The sequence below is a fragment of the Wolffia australiana genome, chromosome 2 (genome assembly GCF_029677425.1).
Source record: "Wolffia australiana isolate 7733 chromosome 2, ASM2967742v1".
Lineage (NCBI taxonomy): Eukaryota > Viridiplantae > Streptophyta > Magnoliopsida > Alismatales > Araceae > Wolffia > Wolffia australiana.
In genome coordinates, this window is record NC_135836.1 from 20,356,135 (window position 1) to 20,367,457 (window position 11,323).

The 11,323-nt window shown below is 39.6% G+C and overlaps 2 protein-coding genes across 3 annotated transcripts; one reads left to right on the forward strand and one right to left on the reverse strand.

Moving 5' to 3' along the window:
* The first annotated feature begins 3,828 nt into the window (after positions 1 to 3,828).
* LOC144700025 (uncharacterized) lies at positions 3,829 to 5,859 on the forward strand. Of its 2 annotated transcripts, none has more exons than XM_078571395.1 (2): positions 3,829 to 4,527; positions 5,185 to 5,749. In XM_078571395.1, exon 1 carries the CDS (start codon positions 3,881 to 3,883, stop codon positions 4,502 to 4,504), a length of 624 nt encoding a protein of 207 aa, XP_078427521.1. In that variant the 5' UTR covers positions 3,829 to 3,880; the 3' UTR covers positions 4,505 to 4,527; positions 5,185 to 5,749. The 2 variants fall into 2 exon arrangements, with proteins under 2 accessions (XP_078427521.1, XP_078427520.1); XM_078571394.1 differs by having other exon boundaries at positions 3,831 to 4,527; positions 5,088 to 5,859.
* On the reverse strand, positions 4,912 to 7,490 carry LOC144700024 (uncharacterized). Its single transcript, XM_078571393.1, has 6 exons — positions 7,334 to 7,490; positions 7,178 to 7,248; positions 6,138 to 7,089; positions 5,957 to 6,054; positions 5,723 to 5,870; positions 4,912 to 5,660 (listed from the first exon to the last, which is right to left on the reverse strand). Exons 1-6 carry the CDS (start codon positions 7,488 to 7,490, stop codon positions 5,143 to 5,145), a joined length of 1,944 nt encoding a protein of 647 aa, XP_078427519.1. The 3' UTR covers positions 4,912 to 5,142.
* Between the last annotated feature and the right edge of the window lie 3,833 nt (positions 7,491 to 11,323).

Consider the following 11,323-nt stretch of genomic DNA (forward strand, 5'->3'; position numbering starts at 1 on the left):
ATCAAGGGTTCGTTCAGAAACAAGATAATTGACTATGAGTGAAAACCATGGGATTTTTCTAGTATTTACCCTAAGTATATGCTCATCAGGAAAGGTTTCAAAAATAGGTGTTGTGGTATTGATGCGTAATCTAGATAAATCATCAGCAAAAAAGTTTTCGGATCCAGGTCTATCTTTAATTTCAATATCAAATTCTTGCATCGATAAAATCCATTTAATTAAACTAGGTTTTGATTCCTTTTTATTCATCCAATATATAATAGCAACATGATTAAAAAACAACTATTTTACTACCTAATAACCTAGGTTAACTAATTACTCAAGGTGGACTCTTGATGACGCAAGGTGGACCTAAATGAGATATAATGAGTTTTTCACAAATATAATAAACTCTAGGGACAGAATCCAAGAAAACAACAGTGAAGGGGAATAGGGAGTTTAAATTACAAAATTTGAAGACCCGAGCTCGCATATGATTCCAAGGATTTTGAGTGGCTATCATTACTTCAAACCTAATTTTTAGCTCCTTTAAAAGTTAAAATGGCTATCATCCCTAAAAATAATGAGTCATCAATGGAAACATATGTTGACAATAAGCTTATCACACATTCTATACCTTGTTCAAAACTTATTCTTAGAAAATGTTCATAACGCATGTGTGATGCTTATAATGAAGTACATACATACATGCAATTACATGTATTTTAAATTATAATCTAGTGATGAATAGTCATAAAACATGTATTTTAAATGTAGTATGTATGGCATGAATATATAGTGACCACTCGAGATTGACATCAAACTATCTAGAGATACTATCATTATCTGATAATACTTATCTTTATGGCCATTAGCGTAGAGAGATTAAGGACGGAAGGATGGGGACCTTGAGGGAAAATAGTTTACCCAATTAATCTGTATTAATCCTTAAATGGTATTATAACAAACTATCAGTGAAACTAATTATTCTCACAACCATACAAATAGTATTTACATGTAAAACAATAAAGACTTCTTATGTATGGACAGTTGTATTTTGATAATGTTCTATTCAAGAGCATCAAGAAGTTCATAAAAATGATCGAGTGGTCACTGATAAACTAAAAATTAGGGTATTATGTGGTTGTGAATTTGAATTTAATCAATAAATTTTATAAACTTTTACACATTAATAATTTAAATAGTTAGTGATGAACAAGGATCATCTCCACAAGTAATGGATCTTAGGAAATAACTTTCTCAAAAGCGTGAATTTGAGAGGAAGAAAAGGGATACCTATGATGTAAGAGGTAGCGGTAAGAAGATAGTGATCAGAGATAGGGACCGCAATGTGTTTGAATTTGAAACCATGTTGAAAATCATGAAATGAGGAACACATAGCATCATCATCATCAAAATCATCATTAGAATCAACCAAGACTTTTCCAGATATTTTATTAGCCTAGGCATATTGATTTCTAATTTTTCTTTTCCCACTTTCAATTCAACAATTCCCTTCTCCCAATCCGTGTTAGCCATAGCTGTGGCTAAGAAAGGTCACCCTAAGAAGATAAGGGCATTCTTTATATCTTCGATGGCCTTCATTTCAGCCACTATAAAGTCTACAGGAAAATAATAATGTTCTATTTTTAGTGGTACATCTTCCAAGAATCCGTCAGGTTGCCTAATAGACCCATCCACTAATTGAAGCTCTAGAAAGATTGGTTCTAATCTCCAAATTGAAATTTATATCATAAGGTTTTAGGCAAAATGTTAACACTTGCTCTTAAATCAAGAAAATATTTGGAGAAAAACATTCCCCCCATCTCACACTTGATTAAAGGAGCTCCGGGATCCCTATGTTTTCCAGGAAGGTTTTGTAAAATAAAACTCAGATTTTCAGATAACTGAATTCTTTTCTGCTTCCTACTAGGTGTACAAATTTTGTTAGAAATTTAGCATATGAGGGAATCTGTTGGATTGCCTTCATCTATGGAATCTTAATTGGAACTTGCTTGAAAAGTTTCATAAAGATGGTCATCATTAGCATTTGGTTTAGCCCTAGAAATTTTCAAAGCATCAGGAAAAGGAATGGACATCACATACTCTTCAGGATCAGGTTCTTTCCTAGTCTCCTATACATTCTCATCAGATTCTTCTAATTCTTCCAGTTCTTCAGGAATATCGGGAAGAATTTTACCACTTCTCAAATTAGAAATCACATGCATGGTTTCATGATGATTTTGGTAGAGATATGACTATCAGTGGAATGTGAATTTCTAAGATTAGTTTCAGGCTGAGTTGGGAGTCGACCTTGTTAAATTTCTAGGAACATGGTTTTTGGAACCATTTTAGTCCAGTTTACCTTTTTGTTCATAGTCAGTCCTCGCCACTTGCTCTTCGCACATCCGCTCCATCTCCTTCTTGAATTCTTGCATCATCCCCAACATTTGAGCTTGTATTTGTTCCATATTATCTTATTTTCCCTGTAAACTTCTATGAAAATCATCGTAAGAAGGGTTAGTGTTGGGCTGAAAAGAGTTCTGTGAACCCCGCGGATAGAAGTTCCTTTGCTCTTGTTGTTAGAAAGATGAAGGGTTAGATGGATAAGATGTCTTTTGCATGTTAGGTCAATTGTATTTGTTATCCCTTGGATTCCAAGAATTTTGATCCATAGGTCTATTCATATGGCTCTCTTACATGCGCTAGTTTCTCCAATGAAATAGAATTTTTTCAAGTGACCAATCTCCATTTCTTTCCAACTATTAAAACTAACAGATAAATTAGTGAACCAAGCATGAGCTTTATCACGAAGTTTTACTGGAAATAGTCTCTTTTTTTAATGATATTGTTAGAGACATTACGAAAATGAAAAGTTTGACAAATGAGAATGAATTCTTCTAAATGCTTGTAGAGTTCCTCTTGGGATAAACCATGAAACGTGGGAAGATATTTCATCATATGATGATCTATCTTAAACTTCAGCAATCAGAACGTTAATTCTCATTGGCGGTTCATACCCTAGAGGTGTACAATATTCATTTAATCTTTGTCTTCTATTAATTGGACCTAATTCTCATTTATCACGCAATCCTCAATATCATCGTTAGTGTTTCTGACATAAGAGGTTTCCTCCTGTTCGACTTCATCTCCTAAGTCATGACGTGGGTTTCTATAGGCCATTTGACGTAAAAATCTATACTCAAAATTAATAAATATAAAAAAGTAGACAGCACATCTAGAAAATAATAGGAAAAGTGTTCGTCCTTATGGGGTCTTATAGAACTAATACACTAATCTTGATCCAAAAAGCACGTAATTAAATTAAAGATAATCCCCACACAAGAGAGTAAAAGCCCTAATGACAACCGTTCCCTGGCAACGACGGCAATTGATAAACTCAAAATTACGGTAAAATTACGTCATTGTGAAATTGAGTTTAATCAATACTATCTAAAAACCTATACTCATAAATACTTCAGTTAGCTTGCGCCAAGTAAGAGTAGTCTCCATAGGGAATGGAAGTTAGGGTACAAGACTGGACCTGAGTATGACATAAATTTAGGTAAACTTTAGGTCTTTGCTGAAACCCCAAACCAAACGGGGAAAGCCAAACCCTAGTCTAGATCAGAACCCGTCCTCCGTCATCCCATCACCTCTGCCATGGATGATGTCATCGTCAAAGCACAAAAAGTTCTTTCCCTGATAAAGATTCTAGAATCTAGATGTCCAGACTGATCAATCAAGACAAATAACCCATCACATTCACTAACACCACAAGCACCAAAATAATCCAAGAAAATGACAACTGAAGAACTTAATTTCTCTCATAAGCTAGCCAGGAACAAATTTAGAGCGAGCAACTCAACTAACTGGCATTTTCCGCGGCCAGAGGAAGGGGATGGCCGCCCCCGACCAAGCCGCAGCGGCGGTGGCAGCGCTGGAGGTCGCCATCCTCTCCGTCGAGGGGCTGAGCTCGACGGCTATGGAGGAGAAGCGCTACCACGTCGTTGCCTGGATCGACCCCGGCCTCAAGCTCAGACTCCGCGCAGATCGCGTCCGGAAATCAACTTTTCGGTTCTCCTTCTTCCCGCTCCGCAAGAAAACCCTAGAAGACTCCGCGGCCTGCGTCAAGATCGAGGTCTTCTACTCCCCTCGCATTCCTTTCCACCGCAGGAAACTGATCGGATCCGGCGCCTTGCCTATTTCTTCCTCTCGGATCGCCGCCGGGACGATCGCGGTGCCGATCAGATCGCCGAACGGCGTTTTCCGTGGCGTTGTCACCGTCTCCGCGCGGATCTTCTGGGATCTAGGTTTTGGCGCCGGCGAGACGGCTGATCTCTCGTTTTCTTCTTCTTCGATGTGGAATGAGGAAGATAGGCGGCCAACCGCGCCGCCTCTGCTGGAAGATGGAGGTGTGTCCGGCCATGGCGGTGGCAGTTCTTGGTTGACTCTTGCAGCGGGAGCTTCGGCGGCAGCGGTTGCCGTGATAATTGGAGTCGCATTTCGCCGCAACAGCTCTTGATCTTCTCTCTGTCCTCGCGATCGGTGAGTCCTCTAATCCTTCAATTTATTATTTTCGATCTTTCTTCTTCTATGATTCAAGACGATCGTGGGATTTGTCGTTGATTCGTATGAATATGTCAGAAACTCTTCCGAGTTGTTCTTTGAGAAATTTCTGAATCTGCGAACGATTGACATTTAATCTTTCCATATCGAAGGATAATCAAATCTGAAATAAATGAAAGGGGTAGATGACATGATAATTGTCATAAACCCTCCGGTTTATATTCGAGACTCCTGCTCATTTACGTTTACCTTGCACCTGTTGATTATAAAACAACATTTACGCACGTTTTGTACTATGGAACTTGCCTCGAGATTGATAGCTGGTAAAATACATTCCACATAGAAGGATAATCAAATTTGAAATAAATGAAAGGGGTAGATGACATGAGAATTATCATAAACCCTCCGGTTTAAACTCGACAATCTTGCTCATATACGTTTAACTTGCACCTGTTGATTATAAAACAACATTTACACACGTTTTGTACTATGGAACTTGCCTCGAGATTGATATCTGATAAAATATATTCCCCTCATAGAATATGTACAGGCTCCTTTGCTACCCGCCTAACATATATTGAAGATCCAGAGTCATCACTGGAATTGGAGTAAAACTTCTTCTATCATCTCGTTCAGGATTATGTCTCCAAATTCAGCGCTAATGCTCTCAGTCTCTGGCGAGAGATTCATCCACGGCCCGAGACTCTTCTCCGTGATCTGCGCCAATGTACCATGTGAGCTAGTTGCACAGTTGAAATTTATATCCTTGAGAGCAATCTCGAGGAGTTTCTCTCCTGCCGGAATCGAGCAAGTGAAGAGTTTCCCTCGAATTGCCTCTAAAACTTCGCTGGTGGAGTCGAATAGAAGCCGAAGATCGTCCGGAAACTCGTCAGACGGGTACTCGACTTCGTCGTACAGAGATGTTGCCACCAACGGATATGAAGAATTCCATTTCAGCGAGACCTCGCCATCCATCAGTCCTGAAGCACAGAGAATTCTCCTTACATACTCAGCTTCAGATTTTGGGTCATTTAAGAAGCTTATGCGGTCTCGTCCTTCTGATTCATCAGTCTCGTCGAAGTTAATATGGGGCACTTGATGTAAGGATTCCACTGCATGCAACAAATCTCGGGTCAGATTCAAGAAAACAGATATGAATTATGTTTTTTCTTACCTTGCTTATGGGATGGTTGGTCTGGGCTGCTATCTTCTTCGGAGAATAACGGGTCCAGAACGGATACCGGGCTTCGCCGCTCTGGCTTCTCAGTGACGATTTCTATTGTTGGTATGAAATTCATCATTTTTGATGCCTCTGATGGATGCTGTAGCAACGAAAAAAGAGAAAAATTGATGTAAATTATTCCACCTAGAGTAGTGTAGTCTTACAGGTGATGCTTTGTCAGCTTACAGGTGTTGGTGATGAAGATGATGTATCCTCCTCGCTCGTTTCGCTTCTCTGTGTATTGCTGCCAGGTTTGTTGTCTGGTTCCGACTGTTCTACATGCCCTTAAAAATAGGGAAGAAGAATACCATGAAATACACCTATAACTTCAACATATGATCAAACAGTTTGGATTAGAAAAACATACTTTCCCTCTCTTGTATGGGTAGAGGAGTCTCTAAGTCACATTCTGTAAGAGAGAGTAATATTCCCAAGGGAGTCCCAGCCGAAGATTCTGGAACGTCGTTAAGGTTGTTTATCAGCTCCTCGAGATGCTTTTTCGCCTGAATTTGAAACTTATATTCTTCTGCCGGGGAATCTGAAGTCGACGCGATGCTCATAGTTCTTCGCTGAAACTTGTCTACAGATGTGATCATCGACTGATTATTCACTTTTTCTTTCATTTTGTCGTTGGATTTCTGGTATCTATTTGGGATCGTGTGAAGTATGCTGCCGAGGAACCAGAGTCGATGATCCATTTTGTAGTTTCTCATGGCGTGCTTCAGTCTCCTCTTGACCTCTTTAATTGAGAAGTGAGTATCAAGTCTCTCTTCTTCTTCTGTTCTGGAACTCACAACGCGAGATAAATCATGGATCATCGATGCTGTGGGCTTCAAGACGACTATTTTATCAAATATGTCTTCCTCACCACTTGTTTTCTTCTTCCTTGGGAAAAGCCTTCTCATCCTTTGTTTCTGGAGCAACTCGCCGGTTAAAGGGTGTTCTTGTGATATTGGGGCTGACTTCCATTTCTCTAATAATTTAGATTCCTTTGACGCCCCACGTTTCTTTGAAGTCTTAAATTGTTCCTGTTCCCTTTTCAGAGGGTGTTCATGCAAAATCTCTTCAGCTCCGGCTAACTCTGTTGAATGATTGATGCCGGAGAGCTCTCCCAGTACTCGAGTCCAGCTGAGTCTGTGGGAAGAACTCTCAGTTCTTCCCCTGTTTGTCGATCCAGATGTCTCATCTCTCTGCTCAATCCCGCGATTGGTTTCTTTTTTCTTCTCATAATTCTCTTTACTGGGCTGTTTCTCTTGTTCCATTGAATATCTACTGCTTCTATGCTCGTTGAACGTTTCTTCTGCGCGTCCTTGCACATCCTGAAAAACATTCAGTGCCTAAAATCTCTGGCGAATGGTTGAAATTTGAAGAATTTAAAGGTGTTTAGCCCTTAAGTTTGCGACATACTTCTGAGGCATCCTGGTCGAATTGCGCTGGAGAGGCTGGGAGTTTAAGTATTCTGATAGAAGAACTGTTTCCTGAGGTACAGGAAAAAATATGAAGAGTTTTTAGAGATTTATGAAGAGAAATGCAAATATATTCTTGTCAAGTATGCAGCTTTACCATGGGCATCGATATGGCAGCTGGTGTCGCGTTTGTGGTACGAGAGCAACCTTCGCGTAGCCTGACCACGGCGGGAGTCGAAGATGTTGATGAATCGAGGCATGCAGCCTCTTCTACTCATCTCTGGCCTTGCATATTCATTCTTGTTCTTCGCCATGTTTAGCCCGTTATGTTACAGCCTGTGTGCTGCAGCTTCAGCCATACCAAAACAGCGAGTAATCGCCAAATGAGGACACAATAGCTCCCTACTGTTTGTCAGTTAGATCCTTAATAAATGGCTCTACTTTGGATTAGTAATTGTCGTCGGTGAATGTAAATGCTTTACGTGGAGCACATTTTGTGGGCATTGGGTTTTACGTTCAAACTCAAATTTGAATGAAAATTGGATCTCAAATTGGGACCCCCACTGACAATCCTATTTGTCTTCGTCAGGGTCCTGACAAGCATTTAATAGCCTGTGGACCAAACTTTGATGTAGTAATTTTCTTAAGGATACAAAAAACACAGAGAGGAAAATGACCCGACAATCAACGACGAAGAAACATCAATCATTAGGTTTGCGTTTTAACTTTTGAAATTCGAGAGCGTTAATGATACTCACCATATTGAATCGATGCAAAATCTAATGAGATTTCTTATGCAGAGCTCGAGTAGCAGCAGTACCTGAACCACAGTCGGTTTATGCGTCAGCCTTTGCTCTCGATTTAGATGTTTCCGGCAGTCGGCAAAAAAATAAGGAGCTCAGCTGGGAGAAGATGTTTCCGGCAGACAGCGACGGAAAAATTGCAGAAAACTGCAAGTAGATTAGCCAGAAACTGGCGAATTCTTCAGAGCGAATTTTTAGACGACTGCACGCATTGATTATCTGACTTCTGAGACCTTTTCTTCAGGTGTAGACCTGCCACCTCTACGCCACCGCCGCTGCATTAACTCGCCAGAGATTCCCGCCCATGGATCATTGAGAAAATCTTCCCGCTGTGCGCATCTGGTTCAATCGGGCACCGATCGTCTCCATGAAATCAACAAGCGAAGAGCGCAAGTCTGGACCAAAATCAGGCATCAATCCGAGGCAGCGATGAAGAATTCAACCTGCTCTTCACAGGCTCCAGATCGAATTGCGTAAAATCTCGCGACGGATCAATGCTTGCGCAGAGTCAAATAAAAACTTACAACCGATCTGGCGATTTGATCGAGAAGTGGGAGAAAGCGATCCAGCATGTCATATCGTCTCCGATTGACGGGAATTCCAAATCAAAAACTCCGAATAGGCTCGACGAACAGCAAAAGGAGGTAGATCGTCGATCGACGAACTGCCTTGATGAAGAATCCGTCCTCAGGAGGACGGCGCGAGTAGGGAACTCGCCGATGTGCAACCAAAAGTTGGCTGGAGCAGGAGAAAAAGGTGGTGACGGAGAAACAGTTAGAAACGTCGTCGTCCTTGAATCTCATTTAAAAAAGCCTTCCTCTCTTTCTCTTTCCTCTCCTGTCTGTCTACGGTCCTCGTAGACAGGCCAGGGCCCACCATGACGTGGCGTGAGGAGAAAACCCCTTTTTTTATTTTTTAAATGGGTTTTCCGCTTGGCACGTGCCAATGACCTGGGTTGTCCTACTTTTAGGGCCGCCTGAATCGGATCGGCCCATTAAAGGGAATGGGCTGATGGGTCCCACTGGTTTTTTTTTTCCAGATGTGGAAGAAATTAATATTGTGGGTTCATAGTGTTTGGCAGAGAGAAACTATATGTTTTTGTCTTAATGATATTTTGATCTAGTTTGATCAAGAGAGAAACATTTGATCTGCCCTCCCCCTATATCACTCTCTCTCATACGCACATTTCTGACTCACCCACCAGATTCCCCTCACCCTCTGGACTGTCCCGCAAGCTCACCCAATGTCCTGTCTTCCGTGGAATAACTCTTAACCAATCGTCAAGCATCTCTTCCTTCATTCCTGAGGATACTTTCAAGGATACTAGTTAATTGACCTCCACGAGGCGGAATGACAAGGCTTAATCCCTAAATGATACTAATAAGGATTTAGATACTTAATATGGCTCCAATTTTTGGGCCTCACACTGACATCCCATCGATCTTTTGTATCAACAATAACCAATTGTGGGTGCCTAGATTAGTTTACTTAATTTAAGCCTCATTTGTAATCACAACTCAAAACCCTCATCAGTAAGTATAAAAAATATGAATAGTTGGGTTTATTGAACCTATGACCACAAAATTGTATATAAAATAATTACAAACTAACTTGGGGTTTTCTTTGATAGACTCATCTCTTCTAAGAAATGTGTCTTTGTCACAGGTGAGTAGATCCATGGCAATGTTATGCTAGTTGACAAACTAGCATAGTAGTTAGGTTACCACATTCCAAGATCAAATATAATCATCTAACTTGATATAGAGAAGGCCTATGATAGACTCGAATGAACGTTCCTTACCGAAGTTTTGAGATACTTTGGTTTCACTAATGACTTCATTACCTTTCAATGTTTTTACTACAAAAAACCTTTGTTCACTCTTGATAAGTGGAAACTCCACATGATTCTCCATTACTAAGTGATAATCATGAATAACATGCTAATTTTTTATTCATTTACGTTTCATGGGATAGCCTGAAAGGGGGTGTGGGGTTAAATTAGGCTATCCGTTTAATCTCTTCACTTCATTAACTTACATTAAATTATAATCCTAGATTTTCCGTATTTATGTTTTGGAATGATGGACGAGGGAAGGATAACACACGACATTGTTATACATGGCATGGATAGTCCCTTACTCTTGTCCTGAGATATCCAACCGGATTTCATACTCAATCTCTAACCAAGTCTGTATAGCTCCCCCTTGCTAAATCAGCCTGGTAATAGAGATACACAGATTTTGTGAATTATCTAGGAATTGAAATGGCAAGTTGCCTTGGGCCCCTTAGCCTTTGTAGGTATACAAGCTTTCTCGTCTCCTTTTAGTTGGACTACCCAAGTCCTCTAGGTTGGCCCAATTTGCCTTCACCCAAAGATACACCTGTCTCCTTGTGCTAACCACCATAGCGTGTTGAGTATGCAAGATAATTCACGAAACAATCTCAGAAGCAGTAAAACAGTAATGCTTGACAGATAAATAAAAATTATCAACTTATATAATTTTCATTTATGTGATCCCTCGGTCACTGGATTTGAATATCAATCTCCAAGAGTTGCTTTAATTAAATCAATTTCCTTCACTCTCCTCCAATTCACATTTACTAAATTGTTTTATCCTCGATCTTTAATTCAATCAGTCAAAACTAAGGTTTCCTTTAATAATCAAATGTAACTATTTCAATTATCCTCAACAACTGACTGAGATCACCAAAAGATTTGGCATAGTCTTGTCTGCAATTTCTCACGTTTACCTGCCTAGAAATAAATTATTGCTTGATGCATTAAATTATTAAAAACATGAACCCAAAGTTGAAAGGATTTGAGCAAATCCTTCAGTATTTTTTGTTCTTCTTCCTTGGTAGATATGCGTTGACTTTCCTGTACTGTTAATTTTGCACAAACAAAACAAAAATTCTACAATACAAGTGCGGACTGATCACTTAGGTTTAATCACAATTAATATTTTTCAGTCAATATAAACCAATATCAGTTACTTTTGAACTCTTATGAATCCAATTCAAGTTATATTTATTTGATTCAATCCAACTTTAATTCAATTTAATCTAGTTCAATTATTAGACATCCAGATAAGACTCAATGATTATAAGTTGATTTTGGTCAAGTGATGACACTTTCAACTGATATCAATCAGTGTTTAATAACCTCCAATCAGCAATCAGTAGATATAAATCTTTATTCAAGAAGTACCTGTGATCTTGAATCTAACTTATACGGTTCACTTCGACTTCTGATGTTGATTTAAATTCACCACCAAATCGAAAACACCCTAAATTGGAACAAACCTTTAGAGTTTTCAATATTGTATTTTAGGAATCAATTTTAT

Bases quoted from the DNA above. Each gene is read 5' to 3' on its own strand.
- LOC144700024 (XM_078571393.1), bottom strand. From the start codon at position 7,490: ATGGCGAAGAACAAGAATGAATATGCAAGGCCAGAGATGAGTAGAAGA. The intron at 7,249-7,333 runs GTAAAGCTGCAT...CCTGTACCTCAG, and splicing joins CTGCCATATCGATGCCCATG to GAAACAGTTCTTCTATCAGA. The intron at 7,090-7,177 runs GTATGTCGCAAA...AATGTTTTTCAG, and splicing joins TCGACCAGGATGCCTCAGAA to GATGTGCAAGGACGCGCAGA.
- LOC144700025 (XM_078571395.1), top strand. From the start codon at position 3,881: ATGGCCGCCCCCGACCAAGCCGCAGCGGCGGTGGCAGCGCTGGAGGTC.